The sequence below is a fragment of the Oryctolagus cuniculus genome, chromosome 14, assembly GCF_964237555.1.
Source record: "Oryctolagus cuniculus chromosome 14, mOryCun1.1, whole genome shotgun sequence".
Taxonomy (NCBI): Eukaryota; Metazoa; Chordata; class Mammalia; order Lagomorpha; family Leporidae; genus Oryctolagus; species Oryctolagus cuniculus.
Window position 1 is genome coordinate 60,592,847 of NC_091445.1, and position 27,225 is coordinate 60,620,071.

Consider the following 27,225-nt stretch of genomic DNA (forward strand, 5'->3'; position numbering starts at 1 on the left):
TCCTGCATGCACGTGGGAGATCCGGATTGACATCCCCACTTGTGGGTTTGGCCAGGCCCAGCCCTGGATGTTGCTAACATTCGGGGAAATAACCAGGGATGGAAGTTCTCTGTATCCTTTTCAAACAAAAGGTGAACATTTATAACTTATAATATAGTCAGAGCCCTACAAGATATTTACCAGAACCTCTCATAGCAACCCTATTCCGTCCCATCAGCTTTCAGATCAGCGGCCAAGTAGACGCCACTCAATCTGATAGCCATCTGTGGCCCTCACAATGACACCTGACGGCCCTGCCTCCCTTCCGCGAGGCTCCGCCCCCACCCCGCCGCTGCCCCGCCTCCCTCGCGCGCGGCCCTTCCGGGAGCAGATCCGCCCCGCCTCCCATGCGGAGCCGCCGCCGCCGGCACCGCCCCCTCCGCGCGCCCGCGTGCCGCAGCCCGCGTCGCCCGCCAGCGCCGCGCGCCTCCGCCGTCCCACGCCGCCGCCGCCGCCGCCGCGCTCGCTGGCTGGCCCGGTGCGGGCGCCGGGCTGCCGCCGGAGGAGAGGCCCGTCAGCGCCGCCGCTGCCCCTGCCCGGGCCCGGGTCGCCCCGGCTCCCCGCCTGGCCCGGCGATGAAGTGTCACTACGAGGCGCTGGGGGTGCGGCGCGACGCCAGCGAGGAGGAGCTCAAGAAGGCCTATCGGAAGCTGGCCCTGAAATGGCACCCTGGTAGGTGCTGTCCCGCAACCGCCGCGGGCCCGCGACCCTTCTCACCCCTCTCCTGGGCGACGCCGGGGGCCCGGCCCGGCGCCCCGCTCCCAGGCCCCTCCGGCTCAGAACCCCGCTCTTTCCCGACGGTCCCGGCTCCCGCATGGCCACCTGATGGGGAGAGACAGGTGTCGGCGACTTCACCTGCGCCCCCGCACACACCCGGGGCGGGGGCCGGGGCCGGGCCGCGAGGCTCCGAGCTCAGGCTGGCCCCTGCCTCGCCCCTGGTGGGCCTCAGTCCATGGAGCTCCCAGAACTTCATCCAGGAATCCCTAACTTGGGCACCTTTCTCAGCGAAATTAAGTCAGGGGAGCTCGTCAGGGGCCCTCTAAAAGGAATGCTTCTCTCTGCTGCTCGTGGGCCGGCGAAGCAGCCCTGCGCCTCACTTGGGACCCGGTTCTGCGGCTCACTCTGATGGAGTGTCCGCCCGTGTGTGTGTGTGTGTGTGTGTGTGTGTGTGTGTGTGTGTGTTGATTTAGAACTATGCCGCCTCTGGTGGTTCTGTTTGGTTGTGACCCGGGCCTGTGTGGCATTCCAGCCCGGGAAACTACGAAGTTGAATCTCAGCCTTCTGGGGTTTATAATAAGGAGCGTGAGTAGTTTCATGAATTCGTAAACACAGCTGGCAGGTGATCGCCTTGTATGCATGCGAACTCTGAAATGCCAAGACAGGGACCTCGGAGCCTCGCTGGGCAACACGCCACACATACATACAGGTGCAAATGAAACAGTGTAACGTGGTGATGGGTTGGTAGTTGGGTTAACAGAGCAACTAATAATTTCCTGGGAATTATCTGTGTGTGAGCAGGGACTTGAGTTACCTTGTCACCGAGGACCCCGGGGGAACAGAATTTGAAAATGCAAACTTAAAGTATGGGGGGGAGCACAGTGGGGGCAGAAGACGGGCCAGGGGCAGTTGGACCGAGGTGGTGGTCCTGGGAAGGCGGAGATGAGGGAACGGGCAGAGGCCCAGCTGGGAAGGGGTGTTGATGGTTGCTGAAACAAGCAACAGGTGTGAGTCTGTTCTTCAAAGGAATACTGACTGCCAGCAGAAGCACTGAAAAATGGCATGAAAATCAGGTACTTCCCAAAAGTTCTTTGGAACTGTAATTAAAAGATGACTTTATTTTGCTTCAAACATTTTTTTGAAATCCCTGCAGCTTTTCGACAGTATGCATTTCCCGTGGACTTTTTGAAGACTTTTCATATAGTGTAAGGACAGATGTAAATGGCCCAAGTACCGAAATGTTTATCACATCAGGAAGTTAGACGATATTGTCAATGTTGTCAATGTTAATAAACCCAGAAGTAATATTGGTAAAGAATATTGGTAGAGTAATGAGGTAATTACCTTTAGTAACTGAGTTAGGAAATCAGAAAGAAGTTAGAGGGGGCCAGCACTGTGGCATAGTGGGTAAAGCCACCACCGGCAGTGGCAGCATCCCATATGGGCTTAACCAACACACTGTGTTGTGAGTGGCAGCTTAGCTCATCGCATCACAAAGCTGATCCCAGCATATGTAATTTTGGTAACACTATTAAATGTTTTTGAAGAATAGTTTGACATCACATTGTAGAGGGTCTTGAATGTTCCTGAGAGATTTGTTTTACCACTAAAGGAGAGTCACGGCTGGTGTTATTAATAAGTCTTGGAGGATCCTGGGGAGGCAGCCCAGTGCCTTGAAGAAGCCTGGAGACAGAAGTCAGTCCACAGGGGACAGGTTGTTACCCAATCGAGGCTCAGGGTCAGGCTAGGGCAGAGACCTCATAGGGAGAGATGTTGACAGGAGAAATTACCAGATTTGGTGATTAATTGGCAATCAGTGCATGAAAGAAAGGATGAAGTATGAAGATGTTAGTAAAATAGCATATAACTGCTCTGAAACCTGTCAGGAACTGAATGTGCATATATATCTTTTCTATCACTGTGATTAACGGCATCTCAGATATCTTTTGGTTTGAAAATGCCTCACTCAAAAAATGTTTAATTTTGTTCAGTGTGCACTGCATCTTAATGTTTCTATAGTAAAGCTTTGCTTAACTCAAATGGAAAAGCTGTCTTTTTTATGGTATTAAAGAACAAGTAATTACCTTGATTGAGGGACTGAGAATAATTTTCAGTAAGGTCAATAATTCTGTCTAGTAACATCTGTGTGATCTCAGGGCAGCTTTTAGTAATTCATCTGATGAAAGCGGAAAAGGTCCCCGTCTGAGGGCAAAAAGGAAAAGGGGCAGCTTCGGTCTGATGATGCAGGGGCTGTATGAAGGCAGGTACGAGGTGCTTAGGAGCAGGTGAATCCAGCCGTGACTAGGTTTATGTGTTGGTGGGAGAAGGGAGAGCTGTCCAGGAAATTAGCTGCTGAAGAAGGGACATGTAGGTGGAGACCCCAAGGCGGAATACAGGTAGAGGGAGGCAGGACACGACGAGCATGGCCCGGTAAACAGCGGCCACCTCACTAGGGTACAGGGTCAGGACTTGGACCTAAAGGCATTGGAAGCCGCTGACGAATTGGAAGTAGGGGGATGGTGGGTTTGTGTTTTTCAAGTCTCTGGCTATATTGGGCAGAATGGACTGTAGGGGCCAAGCAAGACTGGAGCTGGGGAGGCTGGGTGGTCAGGCAGCAATGATGGCACCTGGGATGACTGACCTAGAAGCTGGGGTTGAAAATTCTGAGTCAGGTGCCAGCATTTTCAGTGAGTCAGAGGGGCGTGGCTGGAGACGAGTAGGCAGTGAGAAGGGGAGGAAGGTGGTATGGCCTAAGGATCTTAGTCATGTGTGAGGGAAGGATCCATGTGGTCAGGCCAGCATGGAAGTGCTGTGGCAAGAGGAGCCGGGCAGGCCTGTAGGCAAGTGGTGTTTTCAGGGAGCCTGGCTTTAGGCCAGGGCTGAAAGACATGATCCATGAAATTTTCCAGGCACTGGAGAGAGCACAAGAGTGCATGAACGTGTCGAGAGAAAGAATAATGTGAGGATGCCTCTTAAACTTTAACGACTGGGCTTGCAATACCTGTGGTTTTTGCAGTTGCTTAATGGGATTTTTTTTTTAATGGATGCTTTAAAGTAAGTGTATTTTCATTTTATTTGAAAGGCAGAGAGAGACAGACTGCGATGAATAGAAAGATTTTCTTTCCACTGGTTTACTCTCCAAATACCGGCAACAACCAGGGTCATGCCATATCTGGGAGCCTAGAACTCAATCTGGATCTCCTGTGTCGGTGGTAGGAACCCAGCTACTTGAACTGTCACCAGCTACTTCCCTGAGTGTGCATTAGCACAGGAAGCTGGCATTTAAAGTGGAGCTGGGACTCAGACCCAGGCAGTTTAGTGTGGAGTGCAGGTGTCCCAAGTAGGGTCTTAATTGCTGTGCCAACTGCCCTTTCTTTTACTGCCTTTTTTTTTTTTTTTAATGAAAATTTAGTATTTATTTGAAAAGCATAGTTTAACAGAAGGGGTGAGACAGAGAGAGCTTTAGCCTCTGGTTCACTCCCCAAATGGCCACAATGGCCAAGGCTGGGCCAGGCTGAAGCCAGGAATTCAGAATTCCATTCAGGACTCCCACATGGGTGCAGGGGACCAAGCACTCTGGCCACCTGCTGCTTTCCTAGGTGCATTAGCTGAAAGTGGAGCAGCCAGGACATGAACCTGCCTTCTTATGAGATGCTAGCATTCCAGGTGCTGGCTTAACCTGCTGGGCCACGACGCCAGTCCCTCATGACTGCTTTTAAACTTTTCTTATTTAGAAGATTTATTTGCTTATTTGAAAGAGTTAGGGTAGGGGAGTCAGAGATCTTTTACCTGCTGGTTCACTCCCCTCAATGGCCACAGTGGCCAGGGCTCAGCCAGACCCAAGCCAGGAGCTTCATCTGGGTCTCCCTTGTGGGTACAGGGGCCCAAACACTTGGACCATCCTCCACTGCTTCCCCAGGCCCATCAGCAGGGAGCTGGATCAGAACTGGAGCAAAGGGACTTGAACAGATGCCCATATGGGTGTCATAGGCAGCAGCTTAAGCTGCTGTGCCACGGTGCCAGCCCCTGCTTTTGAGCTTATTATGCTCATACTTAAAGAACTCAGTTCAGCCTTATAGTCAGCTGGCTCAAGTGTGTATGGAAGTGAAATACAAAGCCATATGATAGATGGAAACAGTGATTTAAGAAAGCAACTCTAGTAATTTTCAGATGGCATATTGGTGAGTTTTGTCTTTGGGGGAGGAAAGCAGGGTGTGAAAGAAAGCAGTATTCTAAGATGAGTTACTGATTAGAAGGAAAAAAGACCCTACCCACCAGTCCGTTTTTTGTTTTATGTAGGCAAATTCCATTGCTGACATTCTGGGGCATTTGAGACTATCCCTTTTATCTGACAAGTTTTTTTTCCATTTTAATTAATTAATTTAAAAGATTGATCTTCCATCTACTGGTTCACTCTTCAAATGCTCACAACAGCCTAGGCTGGGCTGGACAGAAGCCAGGAGCCCAGAACTGTTTTCAGATTTGCCGTGTTGGGTGTCAGGGACCCAAGTACCTGAGCCGTCACCTGCTGCCTCACCTGGTGCACATCAGCAGGAAGCTAGAATGGAAAGCAGGCACTTCAGTATGGGATGCAGGTATCCCAGTGCCTTAACCACTGCATCCATCCTTTGTGTCGGGAGAACAGTCTCTTTCCTGTGGTACTTCACCCAATAGACTTAAGTGTATCTCACTGGCTAATTAAAACTGTTTGCCTGATAACTCCCAATTCAAGGAATTCTGGAGAGGTGAATTTTTGAACTGGGTTCTTTGCCACTGTTAACAAAATCAGAGTTTTGTTTGGAAGAGGAGAGACCTTGGCTAGTAGTGTCTGTTACAGAGTGATAATGTAAGTCTACACTGATTACACTGGGGTGTTGTGTGTCTGGTACTAGGAAGCTGGCTGTTACCCTGAGGCAGAGATGCTTGCTGAGTTCCAGGGTTAAGGAAGCACAGTTATAGAAATAACAGTTAGTGCATGTCTTTTTAACCTTACAAGATTTATTTTGATAAATTCTGATAAGAAAAAGACAGTGTGAGCACTAAATATCCTAGCACCAAATACATCTTTTTTTTTTTTTTTTTAATTTATTTTTATGTATTTGAAAGGCAAAGTTCCAGAGAGGGAGAAACAGGGATCTTCCATTTTCTGGTTCACTCCCCAAACGGCTGCAGCACCCAGGGCTGGGCTGGACTGGGCTGGAGCCAGGAGCCAGGAGCTTCTTTTGGGTCTCCCACCTGGGCGGCAGGACCCCAGGCACTTAGGCCATCCTCTGATGCTTTCCCAAGGGCATTAGCAAGCAGGGAGCTGGATTGGAAGTGGAACAGCTGAGACTCAAACCTGTGCCCATATGGGATGGCAGTGCTGCAGGCTGTGGCTTAACCCACCACACCACAACACCAGCCCCTAAATGAGTCTTTCTATAACTGATTTGAGTCTTCTTTATTTTGTTTCTGTTAAAAGTAAAATGTATGGGGGCCAGTATTGTGGTATAGCAGCCGTGTGGCCATTTCAGGGGCAAACCAGCAATTGAAGATCTCTTTCTGTGTCTCTCCTCCTCTCGCTGTAACTCTGCCTTTCAAGTAAATAAAATAAATCTTTAGAAAACAAATATATAAAATGTGTGCTACTCAGGGTTTTTCATTTGTGAGTATCCAGATTGAGTGTTCAGTTATATACCAAAGTTTAGGGAAAAGCCTGAAATTTCTACTTAGATGCTTTTAACAGGTCTTGATTATCAGCTGTCACCTTGGCTCTCTTTTTCGATGTTTTACATATTCGTCTGTTTATAGATCTCATTTAGATTCTGTCCTGTGCATCTTTGATGACTAAATTTCTGTGCCTTCACTTTAACAGATAAAAATCTGGATAATGCCGCAGAAGCAGCTGAACAATTCAAATTAATCCAAGCAGCATATGATGTGTTGAGTGACCCTCAGGAAAGAGCCTGGTGAGCATCACACTCGCCCCATTCCAGTTTGTTTTGTTGGAAGGAATCATCAGTACAGCCCTGGTGTTTTGTTTTTATTTTGAATTTAATATCCAAATGGTTTGTGGTATGTTCGAAGCATGTCACCTATTCATTATATAAAATGCAGTCTTTAGAGAGGAAGGAACCTTGGAGGTGATTGTACCAACCGTATGGTTTTTATAGATACTGGAACAAAGTTTGGTAGATTGAGCAGTGATGTTAAAGGGGGTACCTTTGGTGAATGACACATTTACTGATATCAAACAGGATAAATGTTGACTTGTTCTTAAAAATCAGATAGAGTAGTTCAATTTAAGAATTGTATATTTGGAGCGGTGGCAGCGGGGTTGTGCAGCCATGGCCAAGATCAAGTCCCGGGACCTTCGCGGCAAGAAGAAGGAGGAGCTGCTGAAACAGCTGGACGACCTGAAGGTGGAGCTGTCCCAGCTGCGCGTGGCCAAGGTGGCCGGCGGCGCGGCGTCCAAGCTCTCCAAGATTCGAGTTGTCCGCAAATCCATTGCCCGCGTTCTCACCGTCATTAACCAGACCCAGAAAGAAAACCTCAGGAAATTCTACAAGGGCAAGAAGTACAAGCCCCTGGACCTGCGGCCCAAGAAGACCCGCGCCATGTGCCGCCGGCTCAACAAGCACGAGGAGAGCCTGAAGACCAAGAAGCAGCAGCGGAAGGAGCGGCTGTACCCCCTGCGCAAGTACGCGGTCAAGGCCTGAGCCCGTGCTGCTAATAAACACAGAATGGCTGCCAAAAAAAAAAAAAAAAAAAAAAAAAAGAATTGTATATTTGTCCATAGAACTACTTTATGTGAAAAATTTGGATTGAGCTTCTGTGTTTCTGACAAATACTTGTACTGATGATGATCTGATAAATTATTACTATTTCTAAATAAAAAGGTTCTATGTTTGAAGACATTCTTAAGTTTTCAGGTTCTCAATTAACTTCTTGCTGCAAAAAAATAGATTTTTAAGTCCTGAAATAACATTTTTAAGTCCTGATATATGATCCTGTAGGTGGGTGCACAGTGTGCTACTGCACAAGTTCTGTGTGTCGAACAGTATACAGCACAGTGGCTGTCAAGTGAGAAAGGGTGTGAAGACAATTCTGATAGAATGATCTTTACTAGGATCATAAGGGGAAAGGATCCTCAACTTTTCTGTACCCAGGGAGTTTGGAGGTCTAGCTTTAGAATTGCTTTTGCCTTCCTCTCAGAACTTTGAAATTCAGTGTAGCTTCTTCTCTAGGTGGTTTTCTTGTTCCAAGGAATCTCTGGTCTTTCTGTTTAAAGCTTCTGCTTAGTATCTCCTGTTACCTCGAGACAGTACCATGTAGTGCTACGGCCTGGTCTTTTCAGTGAAAGAGATCTGGTTTTGAATTCTGGCCTTAACTCTTTATTGGCTTTATGATCATGAAAACAAATGATTTTGATATTGCTGAGTTTCAGCTTCCTGCTACATCAAACAGGGATAATAACTATGTTTACAGCAGTATTATGAGGAATTCTTGTGTTTGTGGGGCAAGCTTCTACATCAGGTTACATAAACATGAGTTGAGTCTTACTCTGGTGCACATTGGTAAGTTCCCAGATCACTAGTGGATAGTTAGTCTGTGGACCAGACTATGTCCACTGCTTTCCTCTTAATGCTTCCTGTGACAATGCAGCTACGTTTCTGGGAGAGTCATGAAGTTCCTGACTTTCTAAATCCTCCTGTTCATAGTATTATGTCACATGTTGGCTGTTGCAAGTGTAGTTTTAATCAGAAGTTCCCTGAAAGATTATTAAGTCTTTTCATGTTGATGTTTCTTTAAAATCTCTTGTTGTTGATTTGAAACATTGAAATGTGCATTATTCTGGCTGTTTTAGAGTAAGGAGTCCTTTTGAATTGTTAGAACCTTCACTGATTATGCTAATTTTTCATTTTATTTTTTAGGTATGATAATCACAGAGAGGCCCTACTTAAAGGTGGGCTTGATGGAGAATATCAAGACGACAGCTTAGATTTGCTTCACTATTTCACTGTTACCTGTTATTCTGGTTATGGAGATGATGAAAAGGTAAGATAAGGGGACTCACTCTTGATTGCTGATCAAGAACTTGAGGATGGGCCAGTGCTGTGGCTCACTTGGCTAATCCTCCGCCTGCGGCGCTGGCACCCAGGTTCTAGTCCCAGTTGGGGCACCAGGTTCTGACCTGGTTGCTCCTCTTCCAGTCTAGCTCTCTGCTGTGGCCCGGGAGTGCAGTGGAGGATGGCCCAAGTGCTTGGGTCCCTGCACCTGCATGGGAGACCAGGAGGAAGCACCCAGCTCCTGGCTTCGGATCGGCACAGCGCGCCAGCCATAGCAGCCATTTGGGGAGTGAACCAAAGGAAGGAAAACCTTTCTCTCTGTCTGTCTCTCTTACTGTCTAACTCTGCCTGTCAAAAAAAAAAAAAAAAAAAAAAAAAAGAACTTGAGGAAGACTTAAATACAAAGAGAATTCTTGAAATTATTCTATAATAGAAGTGAAGCAATGTTCATTTTGAAAACTGAAAATACATTGCCTTCATTTTTTAGCTGTCAGTATAAAAACCACCAGTTGATACCTAAATGTGCTTGCAGTGACAGCTTGGTCCTAGAATTCTTTAGCATTATAGTTTTTTTTCCACTGTACAATTTAAATCTTACTCTGTGATTGTGCAATAAAGTATTAAAATAGAATGCATACTTCTGATTTTACTTAGGGCTTTTACACAGTGTATCGCAATGTCTTTGAAATGATTGCAAAGGAAGAAATGGAATCGGTGTTAGAGGAGGATGCTGAGGATTTCCCGACTTTTGGAGACTCCCAGAGTGACTATGACACGGTAAAAGGAGGAAACATTACATTTTATAGCGTTCATCACTGTGTCTTTTTCCTATTATTAAAAAAAAAAGTTGCAAGGCAGTTGTTTGTAGTGGTTAAGCTGTTGTTTAAGGTGCCTGTATCCACATCGGAGTGCCCACGTTGGAGTCCTGGCTCCCATTCCCGATTCTAGCTCTCTGCTAATGCAGACCCTGGGAGGCAGCAGGTGATGCCCACCCCTCCACCCCAGTCTTTGCAACCATTTGGGGAGTGAATCTTCAGGTGGGAGCTCACTTTCTCTGTCTCTTTCTGCCTCCCAGATAAATAGATTAATTAAAGAAAAGTCCTATTTCTCCATCCTGTCCCGTCATCCCTCATCTTCTCCTCCTTCCAAAAGGAACATTCACCTCCCTATAGCCTCCCACTCCTTACTTTTCCTGTTTATTGGCCATGGTTCCAACCTGTGGTTAGTAATAGTCTTTTCTCACTAAATCTGTTTTGAAGAATAATGTGTTCTGGGAAGTCTGAATAGGGCTGTCTTCTCCTGTTGAAGAAAGGAATGCTATCTGTGTAGATAGTCAGCTGGAAGGTGTTTTGCATTACTCACTTTTGCTACCTTGCCAAAAAATATTAAAAAGAGGGGTGGGCATTTAAGTGCCTCAATGGTTAATACACCACTTGGGAAACTCGAATCTGTATCAGAGTGCCTCGGTCCAAGTCTAGGCTCCACCTCTGATTCTAGCTTCCTGTTTAGTGTACCCTGGGAGGCAGCAAATGGTGGCTCAACTACTTGGGGCCCTGCCACTCACATGGGAGACCTGGATTGAGTTATTGGCTCCTAGCTTCTCTCTGGCCCAGTCGCAGCCCCAGCTATTACGGGTATTTAGAGTGAACCAGTTGATGGGAGATCTCTGTCTTATAAATAATTAAATTTATACACACATGCATGCATATATAGAAATAAAAAGCTAGAATTTGACCTGTCTTCTGTTGCCAGGTAGTCCATCCTTTCTACGCTTACTGGCAGAGTTTCTGCACTCAAAAGAATTTTGCTTGGAAAGAGGAATATGATACGCGACAAGCTTCAAACCGCTGGGAAAAACGAGCTATGGAAAAAGAAAACAAAAAGATCCGGGACAAAGCAAGGAAAGAGAAGAATGAACTTGTCCGGCAGCTGGTAGCTTTCATTCGCAAAAGAGATAAAAGAGTACAGGCACATCGAAAACTTGTGGAAGAACAGAATGCAGAGAAGGCGAGGAAGGCTGAGGAGATGAGGCGGCAACAGAAGCTGAAGCAGGCGAAGTATGAGACGTGGGCTTAGGTGGTCCTCAGTGCGGTGGTCCTCAGTCCTTGGGGGGAGGAGGAGGAGGAGGGAGAGGGGGGGGGAGGGGGGAGGAGGTGTCGTTGGGTGGTCCTCAGTGCGTGTGGGGAGACATGGCGCACATCTCCCACTGCACAATTCTGGAAGTTTTTTTTTTTTTTTTTTTTTTTTTTGAGGAAAGGAGACAGATGGACATAAATCCCAGAGCTAGGAATCTAGGAATCAGACCCAAAAGTCTGATATTATAGCTCCTCTTTTTTTTTTTTTTTTTTTTTTTTTTAGTGTTATCTATTTGAGAGGCAGAGTATAGACAGAGAGAGAATCAGAGAGAAAGGTCTTCCATCCACTTGTTCACTCCCCAAATGGCTACAACAGCTGAAGCTGGGCCTATCTGGAGCCAGGAGCTTCTTCTGGGTCTCCCACACAGCTGCAGAGGCCCAAGCACTTGGGCCATCTTCTACTGCTTTCCCAGGCCATTAGCAGGGAACTAGATGGGAAGAGGAACATCTGGGACACAAACTGGTGCCCACATGGAATTCTGGTGCCTCAGGCGGAGACTTAGCCTATTTTGCCACAGCACCAGCCCTGTAGAGCCCCTGCTTTTAACCACCGTGAGACACTGTCTCTTTGTTGGAATACTCTGATACATTCAGCTCATTTACTCAGTTCATTCGTTTTGCTGTTGAGTTTCTGCAGAAGCATTGTTTCCAGAGCATTAGCATTATAGCATTCTTTCAAAAAAATGGTCACTTATTAAAAACTTTACTTACCCTACCTCTCATCTTTTAAAAATTGGGACTTGACACCTAGGATCTAAAAGTCACCTGAAGACTTTTAATATGTCACCAAGAGTTTCAAAACCCATTATCTAATAGAGCAATTAAAATCAGCCACATAGTGAGTGACAGGTTTAAGTGTCTTTGCCCCCAGTTCCAAGCCCAGGTTTTAAACTTGTAAGCATGGACAGTCTGTCTCCAGGGGGTGGATGTTAAGCCTGAAAAGTAAGTAAAAACCCCACAGAGAGACTTGACTGTGCTTTGTGCATCTAGACTGGCAGAGCAGTACAGGGAGCAGAGCTGGATGACCATGGCCAATTTGGAGAAGGAGCTCCAGGAGATGGAGGCACGGTATGAAAAGGAGTTTGGAGACGGATCAGATGAAAATGAAGTGGAGGAGCGTGAACCAAAGGACGGACAAGATGGTAATGTTCTCCATTCATTAAGGAACTTTAGAAAATAAATGGTGTTGTGCAACCAGGTGCCATTCACAAGGCCCAGGTAAGACATCAGGGACTGAGAGGCAAGTGACAGGTGGAGAACAGCTGGTTTCAGCCATTCGTTGCCGGAAACATGCCAAAGTGTGTGACATCTGGATTTCTTAGCAGTTTTTTTTTTTTTTTTTTAAAGATTTATTTTGTTTATTTGAAAGAGTTAGAGAGTTAAAGACAGGTAGAGAGAGAGAGGTCTTCCATCTGCTGGTTCACTCTCCAAATGGCCACAATGGCTGGAGCTGCACCTCTCTGAAGCCAGGAGCCAGGAGCTTCTTCTGGGTCTCGTGGGTCTGGGGGCCCAAGCACTTGGGCCATTTTCCACTGCTTTCCCAGGCACATTAGCAGGGAGCTGGATCAGAAGTAGAGCATCCGGGACGTGAACTGCGCCCATATGGGATGCTGGTGCTGCAGGCCAGGGCTTTAACCCACTGTGCCTCTGCACCTGCCCCCCAGAATTTATTATTTATTTATTTGAAAGGTAGAGGTAGAGCTCTTCATCATGATTCACTCCCCAAATGGCCACAAGGGCCAGAGCTGGAACAGGCTGAAGCCAGGAGCCTGGAGGTGGCTCCAGGTCTCCCATGTGGGTGGCAGGGGCCCAAGCACTTGGGCCATCTTCTGCCGCTTTCCTAGGCACGTTAGCGGGAGCTGGATTGGAAGTGGAGTTGCCAGGTCTTGAAACAGCACCCATATAGGAAGCTGGTGTTGCAAGCAGAGGTTTAACCCACTACGCCACAGTGCCAACCCCATCTCCAGATTTTTAATGGAACAAAGAACTAGAATTGAAAACCATGTAGTTTGGTCCAAAGGTAGTCCGTTGAAGTAATCTCAGATACTTTGGTTAACAAAGCCTTCTGATCATGTAGTAAGTAAGTGATTTGTGCTTCTGATCATGTGGTAAGTAAGTGATTTGTGCTTCTGGTTGCATATCTAATGGAGTATAGGCAGGCATGTTGACAGGTTTGACCTGACTGGTCCTTAAAAATGCAGTTAAGTAGGTCAAATTTAATAGCAACTGTATCTACAAAAACTGACGTAGTGTAGGAGCCTGCATATTGTGTCTAAGCTCTTCCTCCGGTTTCTCACTTGGCAGAGGGGCTCCTGATGTGGGCTGAAATATGAGTGCACAGACACATGACCACCTTAAAAGGGGAGGTGAAGGCTCAGTTGAGAATGGCTGTATGCTTCATTCTCTCCAGTCTCTAGCTACTCCATAAGGAGAAATCACCTAACAATTACCAGTTTTACCTTGTAAGTAAATGTATTTTCAGACTAATAGCCCAATTGATAAAGTAACAAATTGTTATTTGTTCAAAATTATTATAAAATGAAACATCTTGCTAATGAATCAGTAGTAGTATGTCTAAAAGTGCTTTGTAAAAGCACTTAATATGAGGTGGCATTTATACAGTTTTACAGTTTATAAAGTACTTCAAGATTTTGGTTGAATCTCACATAATATTGTCCCTTAAATGTAGGTTTTTTTATGCATGGAATTGTTTCCATTTTACCAATGAGAAAACTAGGACCCTGATATGGGGAATGCCTGAGAATATATGACCATTTTCAAATCCAGATTTTGACATCAAATCCAGTGTTTATTTGATTAAAGATTTCATGTACATGAAATATTAAGTGTATACAATTAGAAAACAATACTAGGTACTAAATATTAGAGTTAGATAGAATATATTTCGGGCATATGATTTCAATGAAAATGTTCTTTAATATTGTCAGGCCAGCACTGTGGCATAATGAATGGGTAAAGCTGCCGCCTGCAATGCTGGCATCCTCTATGGACACCGGTTCAAGTCCCGGCTGCTCCACTTCTGATCCAGCTCTCTGCTATGGCCTGGGAAAGCAGAAGAAGATGGCTCAAGTCCTTGGGTCCCTGCACCCATGTGGAGACCCAGAAGAAGCTCCTGGCTTCGGATCAGTGCAGCTCCGGCCGTTGCAGCCAACAGAGTGAACCAGCAGATGCACGGCCTCTCTCTGCTTCTCCTCTGTCTCTGTGTAACTCTGACTTTCAGATAAATCTTAAAAAAAAATTGTGATATTAAGAACCAAAAAGTAGAATATGGACGAGTTCCTTGGAAACTTTATTGATCCTATAATGAATCTCAAATGGCAACCAACTTATTTTTATATAGAATTGTGCAAAGGTTTCAGTTGAGTTTTTAATGGCTTAGTTTTTGTGGGCTATGTAGGTACTAATTACTTTCTTGTAATAAAGTCTTAAGATAAAAGGTCCAGAAGGATGGTACGCTTCTTTCTGTTCAATGGCAGAATATTAAGAGTTAAGCTTATCTTAACATTGAAGCTTAGATAATAGTTGCAAGATGTGCCTGAATCAAATCTTGCTCAATAGGTGAACTGTGAAAACCTTTGTAAGAAAAACATCCTAAGTATAAAGGGCATTTGATTTTCTAAACTTAGCTTATAACCAGACTTTGAGAATCTTTTGAATCTTCTAAGTGGATGTATGTAAAGAACTTGAAAGATAAAGTGGTTTATTCAGAAGGCTTTCCTTATAATCTGGTGCTGCTGTTAAATGGCCAGCTCAGATCCTACTAACATTTGTGGGTTACTTGTAAAGAAATACACAGATTTTTGTTTTTAATTTGCATGTAGCTTTAGGCCCCTACTGAAGAGATGTCATCTGTTAGCGTGTTTGATTTGCGTTCTGATGAAGCAGGACCCCTAACATCATCTCCCCTCTTCCAGGCAGAGAGAGTGAGGAGGCCGAGGACGCGGAGCTTTATGACGACCTCTACTGCCCGGCCTGTGACAAGTCCTTCAAGACAGAAAAGGCGTAAGCTGGATCACCTTTTTTTTGCAGTCAAAGAGTGACACTTTGAATATTTAGAAAGAAGGGCAGTTGATCACTCATCCTTACCATGTCCTCTTGGGGGCGGTTCCTGCCCAGCAGGGGAGGGAGACGTTCTGTACCAGCAACACAGAGGCTGTCCCCAGAGAGAAATGTTGCTTGTGTTGGCAAGGAGGAGAGACCACATCCAGTCATCCCTGTCCTGTGCAGGCTGCTTTTGACAGCTGAGGAACTTTAAGCTTGTATTTGCTGAAGTGGAAGCACTTTTTCTAATGCAAACAATACCAAAAAGAGGGACTTGTGAATGGTACCATTATAAAGGAGAGGGGACAGACCATGTGAGAGAACCAGTAGAATAAGCCCTGGGAAAGGAGCAGACCATGGGCAGTCAATGAAAATGGAAGCTGAGGAAGTCATAAACTGACTGTTTGACCGTAAGGGCAAAACAGCAGCATCAGAGCCATTCCAGAGGCACTTGAACGAGAAACAAGCAAGAAAACAAAGTACAGCACTGAAGAGAGTTTTAAACATTTTTATTTGGAAATAATACCTAAGGAGAAATAGCAAAACAGAATAGAGCCCACCCGATTTCCTGTGGCTAACATTTTGTACCATGTGCCCTCTGGTTCTCTATACACACGTTTTTCCTGAATAATTAGAAAGTTACATATACAATGTTTCTTTATTGCCTAATACTTCACTATATAGTTCTTAAAAATAAGGATATTCCTTCCATAACCACAGGACCACTATCAACATGAGGAAAATTTTTTTTTTTTTTTGACAGGCAGAGTGGACAGTGAGAGAGAGAGAGAGAAAGGTCTTTTTGCCGTTGGTTCACCCTCCAATGGCCGCCACGGCTGGCGCACTGCGCTGATCCGAAGGCAGGAGCCAGGTACATCTCCTGGTCTCCCATGCGGGTGCAGAGCCCAAGCACTTGGGCCATCCTCCACTGCACTCCCTGGCCACAGCAGAGAGCTGGCCTGGAAGAGGGGCAACCAGGACAGAATCCGGCGCCCCGACAGGGACTAGAACCCAGTGTGCCGGCGCCGCAAGGCGGAGGATTAGCCTAGTGAGCCGCGGTGCCAGCCAACATGAGGAAATTAATAGCAGTGAGAGAACGCTTGTATCTAACTTGTTGCCCATACTTGTTTTGTCAGCTGTTCCTTTAATAGTCTATGTAGCTTTCTAGACTACAAAATCCAGTCTAGGACTGTGTATTCATTTGTTTAGTCTTTGTCTTTAATGCTGTTTACATTTTATAAATGCTGCCCATTTTTTGTAGAATATTTCTCATTGGGATTTTCTCATGAAGTCTTCTGTCCATCATTGGTGGTGATGATTTTGATTAGTGTTTTTCCTTTGTAGCTGATTTTCACTTGCTGCATGTCTCTTTGAGAGGATTTGGTTAGCATCTGTATGGCTTTAGCTTGTAGCAGTCTTTATAGTGATGAGTACTAAATGGTGGTGTTTTTTTTTTCCCAGCCTCAGGTGTCAGAATTTGGCATCTGTTGTGAGCCAGTCTTTCTCAGTGCCTTATAATACGTTACTGCCCTTTTCATGTTCCCTCACATTATTCCAGATTTAGCTAGTGAGAGTTCCTTCAGGCCAGCTGTTGTGTCCTGGTGACATGTCCTCATTGTTTTTCTGAGCACTTACTTTCTGACACAGTTTCTCCCAGGGACCTTGGTGTGAGGAAGAATTTTAGTGAGCAGGAAAAGTAGCACTCTAGAATTCCATATTTCTGAACAGCTGAGGTCAAGTAGATAATGATACCAGTTTGCTACCTCCTGGTTAATCTGTCCACTTCTTGTGAGATGCCCTTTAGTTACTTATAGACTGAAGTAGACATTGAAAACAATAGATAATCCCTCCCCCCATAAAAAAAGGAAGAAGTATGTACAGAGAAAGGGGTGAGTGCTGGATACAGGAAGAAAGAGGGTGGTCATGGGACACACACCCCGCCCCAGCTACTTTTAATGCCTGGGAAGTCTTGACAGCCTTCTGTTTGTCTGTATCCATCTCTAAGTTAACTGGGGAAAAGTAAATTTCTACTGGGTTGGAGCCATCTAGCACGAGCTGGGCACGTGTGAAGGAGTGCCTGAGCACCTGATCACGTGAGGTTGTTCTTTCAGCATGAAGAATCACGAGAAGTCGAAGAAGCACCGAGAGATGGTTGCCTTGTTAAAACAGCAGCTGGAAGAGGAGGAAGAGAATTTTTCAGGACTTCAAACAGATGGAAATCTATTGAATGCCGATTCTGAGGAAGAAATGGAAGATGCACCAAAAGAAAAGTACTTCTAGATATTATATATCACTTAATGAACTTTTCACATAAGTGTTGTTTATTCCAAGAGAGTTAGTCTGTTATGCTAACACTTTCTGTATCCTTTCTGGTTAGTGGAACTCTGGCATATCAAAGTAGATACTGACATGGCAGCAAATACAAATTTTACAGAATGCATTATATCTATATAAAAAGCCATTTTATACTTTTGCAGTTTGTAGGCAAATTATTCTTCACTGAACTAAGGTTGTTAGTCTCTAGCAATATGAGAATTCCTTTTCTGTTGAATGCTTTTTACCTCCCTCTCTGTCTAGTGTATTTCGGTATCAGTCATTTAGTAAAACTCCACACAGCCAAGTGTTTTAACATTTTGATTTCTGTTTGCTCTTAGGCTTTCTAAAAAACAGAAGAAAAAGAAACAGAAACCAGCACAGGTATGTTGTCAACGTTTTATTAACATTGAACACCAACCCTAAAGCTGGAGTGCTCTTGGTTTATCCTGTATGGCTATAGGAAAGAGAAGGCCTTTCACTCCATGATTTTTGTTGATTAAAAGGTATTGAGGCGGGCGCCGTGGCTCAATAGGCTAATCCTCTGCCTTGCGGCGCCGGCACACCGGGTTCTAGTCCCGGTCGGGGTGCTGGATTCTGTCCCGGTTGCCCCTCTTCCAGGCCAGCTCTCTGCTGTGGCCCGGGAAGGCAGTGGAGGATGGCCCAAGTGCTTGGGCCCTGCACCCCATGGGAGACCAGGAGAAGCACCTGGCTCCTGCCATCGGATCAGTGCGGTGTGCCGGCTGCAGCACGCCAGCCATAGCGGCCATTGGAGGGTGAACCAATGGCAAAGGGAAGACCTTTCTCTCTGTCTCTCTCTCTCACTGTCCACTCTGCCTGTCAAAAAAAAAAGGTATTAAAAACATTTTCCCTTTTAGCTTTTTCTCTTCCTTCTATGTATATAACTGACACATTATCAGTGTGTTTAAAAATTTTGTGTGTAGTGGTGGATGTTTGGCCTCATGGTTAAAGTTGCTGGTTGGGATGCCCAAGTCCCAGTTCGGCTCCTGATTCTAGGTTTCTGCTAATGTGTGCCCTAGGAGGCAGCAAGTGATGGCTCAACTAGTTGAGTACCCGCCAACCATCTGGGAAACCTAGATTGAGTTCTTTCTTGAGCTTGGTCCATCCCTTACCATGTGGGCATTTGGGCATTGACTGTCTTGAGTCAAATTCCCCTGGTATGAGTGACCATATTTAAAAAAACAAATCTAGATACATCTGATAACAAGGCTTTTCAGTCAAGACAGCATTTAAATTCTGGAAGATTGGTCATTCATTGTATCTCTTATTTATTCTACCAGTAGTATAAATGACATTGTGTAAAAGAAACTTTTGGTTATAAACTTGTAATAATAGTTATTCTTGAAAAAATATTTCAGCTATTTAAAGACTTACTTATTTGAAAGGCAGAATTAGAGGGAGAGACAGATCTTCCATTTGCTGATCCACTCCCCAAAAGGCTGCAGGGACTAGGGCTAGGCCAAAGCCGAGAACTCCATCCAGGTCTCCTACATGTGTGTCAGAGGCCCAGGTACTTAGGCCATCTTCTGCTGCTATCCCAGGCACATTAATATGGAGCTGGGTTGGAAGTGTAGCAGGTAGGACGTGAACCAGTACCCAGATGGGATGCTGGTGTTGTAGGCAGTGGCTTAACTTGCTGTGCCACGATACCAGCCCCAAAATATTTTGCTGCTGGACTCCCATTTTTTTTTTTTTTTGACAGGCAGAGTGGACAGTGAGAGAGAGAGAGAGAGAGAAAGGTCTTCCTTTGCCGTTGGTTCACCCTCCAATGGCCGCCGCAGCCGGTGCACTGCGGCTGGCGCACCGCGCTGATCCGATGGCAGGAGCCAGGTACTTATCCTGGTCTCCCATGGGGTGCAGGGCCCAAGCACTTGGGCCATCCTCCACTGCCTTCCCGGGCCACAGCAGAGAGCTGGCCTGGAAGAGGGGCAACCAGGACAGAATCCGGCGCCCTGACCGGGACTAGAACCTGGTGTGCCGGCGCCGCCAGGCGGAGGATTAGCCTAGTGAGCCACGGCGCCGGCCCCCAGTGCAGTCTTTATCATAAGGATTATTTTAAAATAAATGGTGTTAGATGTCTCTGAACCTATAAAGAATAAGTGAGTTTGTCTGTTTTACTAAGACTATTTGTCGGTTCCAAGTAGAATGGAACTGATTTTTGTGACATTTTAATGTGATCTAGTTATGTTTTTACAAAATCAGATACACATGAATGTTTCATGAATCTTTAGATAAAAATTGTCAAGTACAGTTCAACTATTAGTTTATTCCAAAATGATACCAGAGCTAATCACTATTAGAATTATGACTTGAAATGTCTTTGCTTCAGTTACAAAACATAATAAGTTGTATGTTCCTTTTGTAAATTTGCTGGTGCCATCACCCCTCCCAGGATCCTGTGAACACTGATGTAGGACATTTTGGCTTTGCTTGGTGTGTTTGTACCACTAGAAAATGCAGGGAGAATTATACTTTGCCTCTTACCTTGATTCATGGAGTACAAGCTCTATTGATTACAATAAAAACAAAGCATTTTCATCAATGAAGAAAATACTAATAAGTGCCCTCTCCATTTTTTCCTGACAAAGCTATATTTCTTTATAACACTTCTTGTTTATAATTTTTATGTAGCAATTTTCCTGATATTTTCTAAGCCCCTCGTGAAGGGGATGTCAGTGTGGACACATGAGCAGCTGGAGGCAAGGGCAGGCATTGTGGCACAGCAGGTGAAGCCTGCTTGTGGCTTGGGAAATCTGCATCCCACTTGTTCTGCTTCTGATCCACTTTCCTGCTAATGCATCCCGGGAGGCAGCAGGTGATGACTGAAGTGATGGGTCCCTGCCACCCACATATGGAACCCTGATGAAGTTCTGGCTTTAATGTGTCCCAGCCTGGCTATTGTGGGCATTTGGGGAGTGAACTAGAAAATGAAAGATCTGTCTTAGCTTTTCAAATAGATGAAGGCAGTAAATACTGAGATTCTTTTTTATTTATTTATTTATTTATTTTTGACAGGCAGAGTGGACAGTGAGAGAGAGAGACAGAGAGAAAGGTCTTCCTTTGCCGTTGGTTCACCCTCCAATGGCTGGCGTGCTGCAGCGTGCTGATCCGAAGGCAGGAGCCAGGTGCTTCTCCTGGTTTCCCATGGGGTGCAGGGCCCAAGCACTTGGGCCATCCTCCACTGCACTCCCTGGCCACAGCAGAGAGCTGGCCTGGAAGAGGGCAACCGGGACAGAATCCGGCGCCCCAACCGGGACTAGAACCCAGTGTGCCGGTGCCGCAAGGCAGAGGATTAGCCTATTGAGCCGCAGCACTGGCCTGAGATTCTTAAAATTTCAGATTGGGGAAGTTTTCTGAAAGGATGGTCAAAAAAATTGCACAAGCCACTGAAGATTATAAAAGAACACCTAGTACTTTATTGGGCTGGGCCAGGGATCTGGGTACTCAATCAAAATCTCCCACTTGAGTGGTAGGGACTTAACTAGGAGCCATCACTGCTGTTTCTCAGGGTCTGCTTTAGCAGTACACTGGAAATGGAAGCGCAGCTGGGACTGAAACCCAGGTACCTGGATACAGGATATGGGCATCCCAGCTCTGCCCCTTGTTTGCACCCAGTAAATACCTTAATGCTCTAGGGAACCACATTCTCTGTGAGAGAAGGGAAATACAGATGGAGGCATAGGAGGAGTGGTGGTGCTGGATGGGCATTGTCAAAAAGCTGTGAGTGTGTTAGCAGTGCCCATTATGAGTATCTTGCGGAGGCATCCTGCTGTGCATGTACCTGGGTTTCTTAAGTTCCCTTTCCCAGGAAAATGCTTGAGAAATAGTGGATTCCAGGCTGAGACCAAGATGATGAAAGGTCAGCCGAGAGCATCCTGTGCTAAAAATAAAAACTAAGAAGTGCTCAGAAGCCAGCTTGCAGGACCTGCCATTGGAGAAAATTTGAGTTAGTGAAAGGAATAATGGTCCTAAGTTTTCACACATTGATTTTGTTAAAGGAAGTGGGAAAACTTCCTTGTAGAAGACTAAGAGTTAATACAAATGTGAATGGCACAAATAATGGGGAGAAAAATCCCTGTTCTGTTACCACTAATGTACTACAAGGTTTGGGAAAGTCATCGATCAATGCGACACTCGTCAGGAGATGGGTATTGTGGGCAAGCTAGTCACACAGTCTCAAAGTTGTACTCTGCAGACTACCTTTTTAAAGATTATTTATTTCTTTGAGAGGTAGAGTTACAGAGAGAAGGAGGGAGAGAAAGGTCTTCCATTGCTTGTTCACTCCCCAAATGGCCATAACAGGCAGAGATGAGCCAGGAGCTTCTTCTCGTGGGTGCAGGGGCCCAAGCACTTGGGCCACCTTCCACTGCTTTCCTAGGCCATAATAGAGAGCCGGACCAGAAAAGGAACAGCCAGACTCAAACTGTGCCCATGGCGGGTGCTGGTGCCACATGCAGAGGCTTAGCATACTATGCCACAAAGCCGGCCCCTGCAAATTACTTATTAACTAAAAAAGGAAAAGGGCCTTTTCTGTAGAGAAATATGTGATAGTACCATCTAACCGAGTCACCACTTATTCACTGGGAAATGGGACAAACTGGCACAGCATCATTATTACAAATGTTTAATCTGAATCTAATGATTAACAAATGAAGCCAAATTATGGGGTGTTCTACAAAACAATCAAATTTTCAATATCATGAAAGAAAATATGGAACAGTGGAATTCTTCTTGAGTTCCCATATTGGGTTACAGAAAAGGAATTAGTTGGTAAACTTGAATGTGGACTGTGTAACAGATAATATCACTGTGAAGTGCTTGAGTGTTGTGGATCTGGGGGAGAATGTTTTTGACCTTAAAAAAATACATGGCAAAGACTCAAGAGAGAGAACACAAATGTAGCAAAAATGAGTCAAAACAGTTACCCTTAGTGAAGTTTTATGAAAGATGCCTGGTGCATATAACTGCCTGTTCGTTGTTGATTTTGTAAAAATAATAGTTGCTTATTGCCAATTATTTGGAAAATATAGAAAAGTATAAATATCGGGGGCCAGCATTGTGGTATAGTGAGTAAAGCTGCTACCTGGTATACCAGCATCCCCTGTGGGCATTGGTTCTCCATTTAGACATTCCTGCTCCCTGCTGATGGCCTGGGAAAAACAGCAAAAGATGGCCCAAGTGCTTAGGCCCCTGTCACCCATGTGGGAGATCTGAAAGCAGCTTCTAGCTTTAGCCTGGTCATTGCAGCCATCTGGGAAGAGAACCAGTGGATAGATGATCTCTTCCTGTAACTCTGGCTTTCAAATAAGTATAAATATATCCTTATTTCTGCCGATAGAGATTAGTTCATGTTGAATTAGGTTGTGATTTGATTGTATGTATAATTTTCTGTCTTGTACTTTTGCTAATATGTTGTACTTTTCCTTCATATATTCAGCCATTACTGAACATTTGGACTATTTTCAGCTTTCCCTAGTTTAATCTCTAATGAGCATCTGTTTTTAACTTACCTGTTCCTCTATTTTATTCCCTGAAGATATTCTCCTACTAGAGTATGTAAGATATTATCATTGCTTATTATAGCTACTTGGCAACCTCATGTAAGAAGCCACTATTACGACATGCCATTTATCTTGTAATGCATGTGTGTTTTACCTAGAATTATGATGACAATTTCAATGAAAATGGAACTGGAGAAGAAGAAACAATTGATCCAGAAGATGGTAACTTAAATCAAGACAGTGCCAAAGAATTGGGAGATAGCCCCCAAGAAAATGTCAGTGTTGTGGAGACTATCAAACCATGTGATGATCCAAAAAATGAATCTAAAAAGTAAGCCAAAGTTGTTTATTAGTTTGCAGTTACTGAATATTGATAGTAAGGATAATGTTTCACATGTTCCCATGACTGACCAAGTCACACACATATACCTTAGACATCTATATCCCCATGCACACAGATGAGGTGTGTCAGAAAGAGAATGCTGGAGGAATATGCTTGGAGACGTTGCGGGAACATGGGCAAGATCAGAAAGCAGTCCATTTGAATGTGTTGTTTCCCTTTTCCTACTGCGGTTCTTACCTTGTCCTGATCCTGAATCCTTGATGCTCAGGATAGACAGGCTCCTGCTGAGTCTCATTCTCCATCACATACTCCTGCAGTGTCACTCATCAAGTTCCATCATGGTGACGGTCTTCCTTTATTGGGCTCCACCATGTTAGGACTGAGGGCAGCAGCTTTGAAAGGCCACAGTGGGGGGCTAGAGTGGTCTCCCTCGGGGAGATAGTCCTGTCTCCTTCCCTCCTCTTATGTGACTTTCTTGTCCTTATCCTCCTCTGTTCCTCTAAAATAGGGAACCATTTCTTACTCCTTGAGGAGAGATCCAAACAATAAGCAGCCTGGGGTTCCTGTTACAGGACCTTGGAAAAGAGTTCAAGTGCAGGCAGAGTTGAAATGCTCCACACTGGAGCAGCAGTAAGGGGACAGTGGAATTTGGGTACAGCAGTGTGTATAAGGCCAGTAGTACGGCATTTGGCACAGCAGTTAAGCCCATATCTCATATGGGAGGGCCTGGTTCAAATCCCAGCTACCCCGCTTCTGCACTCTGAACATTTGGAGGTATTTTAGGGGTCTCATACATCCCTTAATTTGATTTGTAGTTTGGTCTCTAAAGTTGTTTATTCATATGAGATGTGAAGTTTAATTAAAATAGCCCTTAAAATTAGTGAATTGCCCTTTAAAGTTCATCTCTTTCAAGGGGTTCTTGGGAGCAAGATGACAACTATAATAAGTACCTTTTTGGATTATGCTGAATTTATTTTGCAGTGTTCCTAAATCCAAAGGGAAGAAAACCAAAGACACGAAAAAATCTGTCAGAGTACCTGCTGAACCCCCAACTGTGGTAGGTCAAAACTGTGTGACGTCTCCTCAGTGGGCCGTGTTGTTTACAAAGTATGTTGTTCCAAAGATGTGACCGCATATGGAGTGAGCCCTTCTCTGTAGACTCTGCAGAGACCTGGCTCCTTCAGTTTTGTTTGACAGATGCAGAATTTATCTAAGTGCTACTTTTGTTTCCTTTAAAAAGAAGCAAGCACATTGGAAATATTAGTCTGTACTAGCACAGTTACCAATACTGTTTTACATTACTTGGCAATCTAAAGCTGTGGTGATAAGAATTACCTGTGTCAGGTTCTGCATAGTGAAGCACAAACTATCCCCTGTGGTGTGCACCACTGACGTGGGTGGAATTTAACTTCCAAGAACATCTGCCTTTGTTGCCCCCGTTTTGTTAAAACATCAAGGAATAGCAACGTAAACGGTGTTTTATCTTGGCATTAACAGTATCCTCGATGATAACACTTGGCTTTTGTCTGAATTTTTTTTTCCTTTTCTCAGAGTGATGTTCTTATCAGCTGTGCCACCTGCCACAGTGAATTTCCATCCCGAAATAAACTCTTTGACCATCTGAAGGCCACAGGTCATGCAAGAGCACCTTCATCATCATCATCTTTAAACAGTGTAACGAGCAGTCGAAGCAAGAAAGAGAAACGTAAAAACAGATAGAAAGTCTGGCAACACCTTTTTTTCTTTTTGGCTGTCTCTTGATTTTTGAAACCAAAAACTGAACTGAAATCATCTAAAGAGTTAAAATCTCAGTGATCTGCAATTTATTGCATTGTGAAAGATTATTTTTTATCTTGTAAAAAACATTTTTTTGTTTAATATATATTTTTTAAACATTTCACTAGTGATTGAATTATACTTTTGCCATCTGGATTGACTTGAATGTCTCAAGACAGGTAAATATTGTAAAGTGTGTATTGATTTCTGTTGGTTTGTGTGAACAGAAATGTACAGGGAGAATTAAATTATTTTAACACATAAAAATGCCCCTTTCTGCTGTATTTTATGAGTTTCATATTTTTAATAACTTTGTATTTTATCATAATCTGTCAGGTCTCTTAAAAATATTATAGATTTTTTTTCTACCTGACCTCGTGACTCCAATTCTGATTTTAAAATTATTTTTTAGGGTTGACATTGTGGTATAGCAGGTAAAGCTGCTGCCCGCCATGCCAGCATCCCATATGGGTGCTGGATCATGTCCCAGCCCAGCTGCTCCATTTCTGATCCTGCTAATGTCCTGGGAAAAGCAACAGAAGATGGCCAAGTGCTTGGGCCATTACTACCCATATGGGAGACCTAGAAGAATCTCCTGGCCTTTTTTTTTTTTTTTTTAAAGGTTTATTTATTTGAAATTCAGAGTTACAGAGAGAGAGGGAGAGACAAAAATCTTTCATCCACTGGTTCACTCCCCAGATAGCTGCAACAGCCAGGGCTGGGCCAATCCATAGCCAGAAGCTTCATCTAGGTCTCCACATTGGTGCAGGAGCCCAAATGCTTGGGCCATCCTTCACTGCTCTGCCCAGGCTATTAGCAGGGAGGTGGACTGAAGTGGAGCATCTGGGACATGAGCCAGTGCCCATTTGGGATGCTGGTGTTAGCTTTACCTGCTTCTCAACAATGCCAGCCCCCAATTTATTTCTAAGTAACTGATTATTGACTACTGTAGGTTTTTTTCTCAAGGACAATGATAGCTAGTTAATTGTACATAGATGCTGGGGCCGGTGCCATGGCTCACTTGGCTAATCCTCCGCCTGCAGCGCCAGCATCCCATATGGGTACCGGGTTCTAGTTCTGGCTGCTTCTCTTCCAGTCCAGCTCTCTGCTGTGGCCCGGGAGGAAAGTGGAGGATGGCTCAAGTGCTTGGGCCCTGCACCCGCATGGGAGACCAGGAGGAAGCACCTGGTTCCTGGCTTCGGATCGGCGTAGCTCCGGCCGTAGCGGCCATTTGGGGGGTGAACCAATGGAAGGAAGACCTTTCTCTCTGTCTCTCCCTCTCACTGTCTGTAACTCTACCTGTCAAATAAATAAATAATCTTAAAAAATTGTACATAGATGCTTGTATTTCCAGAGTAATATTGCTTCAGGGTTTCACTGTGTTGATTTAATATTTTACTGGTAATTAGCAACAAGATATATTTGAATTGTGGAGTAGGAAACAAATCAGTTTACATGGCACTTCCTCCCCAGGCCTGGTGACAGCTATAAAAGATGGTAGAGCAAGGTAGCAGATGGCTTAGAATTTCTACTGACTAATGAGCGATGTTTCCTTCTTTGGGTTTCTCAGAAGTTTTTGGTTCTGTTTTTCCATCATTCAGTATTTTTTTCTTTTCCTTCTTTATTTCTTGCCAACTTCTATCACTAACTCCTCGTAATGATTATTTTCCCCCTTCCTTTTTGGATTTCTTCTGGAAGACAGTAGCCGGTTTTGTATCTTCTGGTCTCTTCCTGCCTCTAATCTGAAGTAGATAAATTGGCCTGACAATGAGTGGGATGACACGTTAGTCACATGTTACTTTGCAGTAAAAATACGAAGTCATTGCAGAGGGCAGAGAATGAGCCAAAGACATCCCTTAGGCCTCCTTTACTCTCCCTCGTTCTGACCATAAGATAACACTGATTGGAGTTGTCACTTTTATGCAGGTTGACAAAAATCAACCATAATTTTCAAGGGATTTCCTTCAGTTGTGACTGGAAATGAAATCTCATTTCTCATCCTGAATGTTGAGAAACAATCATTGCAGAACCTAATTTTTCTCACCTCTAACACTGTTCTTAGCATAATATTGTCTCCATCATATGGGTTCAGAATGAAGGTCAAAATAGTCTACATGAAAGTCCTTTTTAAACCAAAATGGCATTATATAAAATATTATTGGGTTTAAATCTTTCCAGTTTAAATATTTGCAGACAGAAATATGCATTTTAAACTAACTGCAGTAAATTTTATAAGAATATGCTTTCTAAATTTGCTTCTGAAAAGGAAA

General features: G+C 44.5%; 2 protein-coding genes across 2 annotated transcripts; both read left to right on the forward strand.

The window, feature by feature from the left end:
* The first annotated feature begins 462 nt into the window (after window positions 1-462).
* DNAJC21 (DnaJ heat shock protein family (Hsp40) member C21) lies at window positions 463-26,288 on the forward strand. Its single transcript, XM_008262105.4, has 12 exons — window positions 463-711; window positions 6,611-6,704; window positions 8,670-8,793; window positions 9,459-9,581; window positions 10,557-10,861; window positions 11,930-12,081; window positions 14,875-14,962; window positions 17,113-17,271; window positions 17,656-17,698; window positions 22,995-23,167; window positions 24,161-24,236; window positions 24,731-26,288. The coding sequence occupies exons 1-12, from the start codon at window positions 615-617 to the stop codon at window positions 24,896-24,898; spliced, it is 1,602 nt and encodes a 533-aa protein (XP_008260327.1). The 5' UTR covers window positions 463-614; the 3' UTR covers window positions 24,899-26,288.
* On the forward strand, window positions 7,036-7,519 carry LOC100342204 (large ribosomal subunit protein uL29-like). Its single transcript, XM_051853838.2, has one exon. The coding sequence runs from the start codon at window positions 7,083-7,085 to the stop codon at window positions 7,452-7,454; it is 372 nt and encodes a 123-aa protein (XP_051709798.1). The 5' UTR covers window positions 7,036-7,082; the 3' UTR covers window positions 7,455-7,519.
* Window positions 26,289-27,225: the final 937 nt, after the last annotated feature.

Bases quoted from the DNA above. Each gene is read 5' to 3' on its own strand.
- DNAJC21 (XM_008262105.4), top strand. From the start codon at position 615: ATGAAGTGTCACTACGAGGCGCTGGGGGTGCGGCGCGACGCCAGCGAG. The intron at 12,082-14,874 runs GTAATGTTCTCC...CCCCTCTTCCAG, and splicing joins ACCAAAGGACGGACAAGATG to GCAGAGAGAGTGAGGAGGCC. The intron at 17,272-17,655 runs GTACTTCTAGAT...GTTTGCTCTTAG, and splicing joins GAAGATGCACCAAAAGAAAA to GCTTTCTAAAAAACAGAAGA.
- LOC100342204 (XM_051853838.2), top strand. From the start codon at position 7,083: ATGGCCAAGATCAAGTCCCGGGACCTTCGCGGCAAGAAGAAGGAGGAG.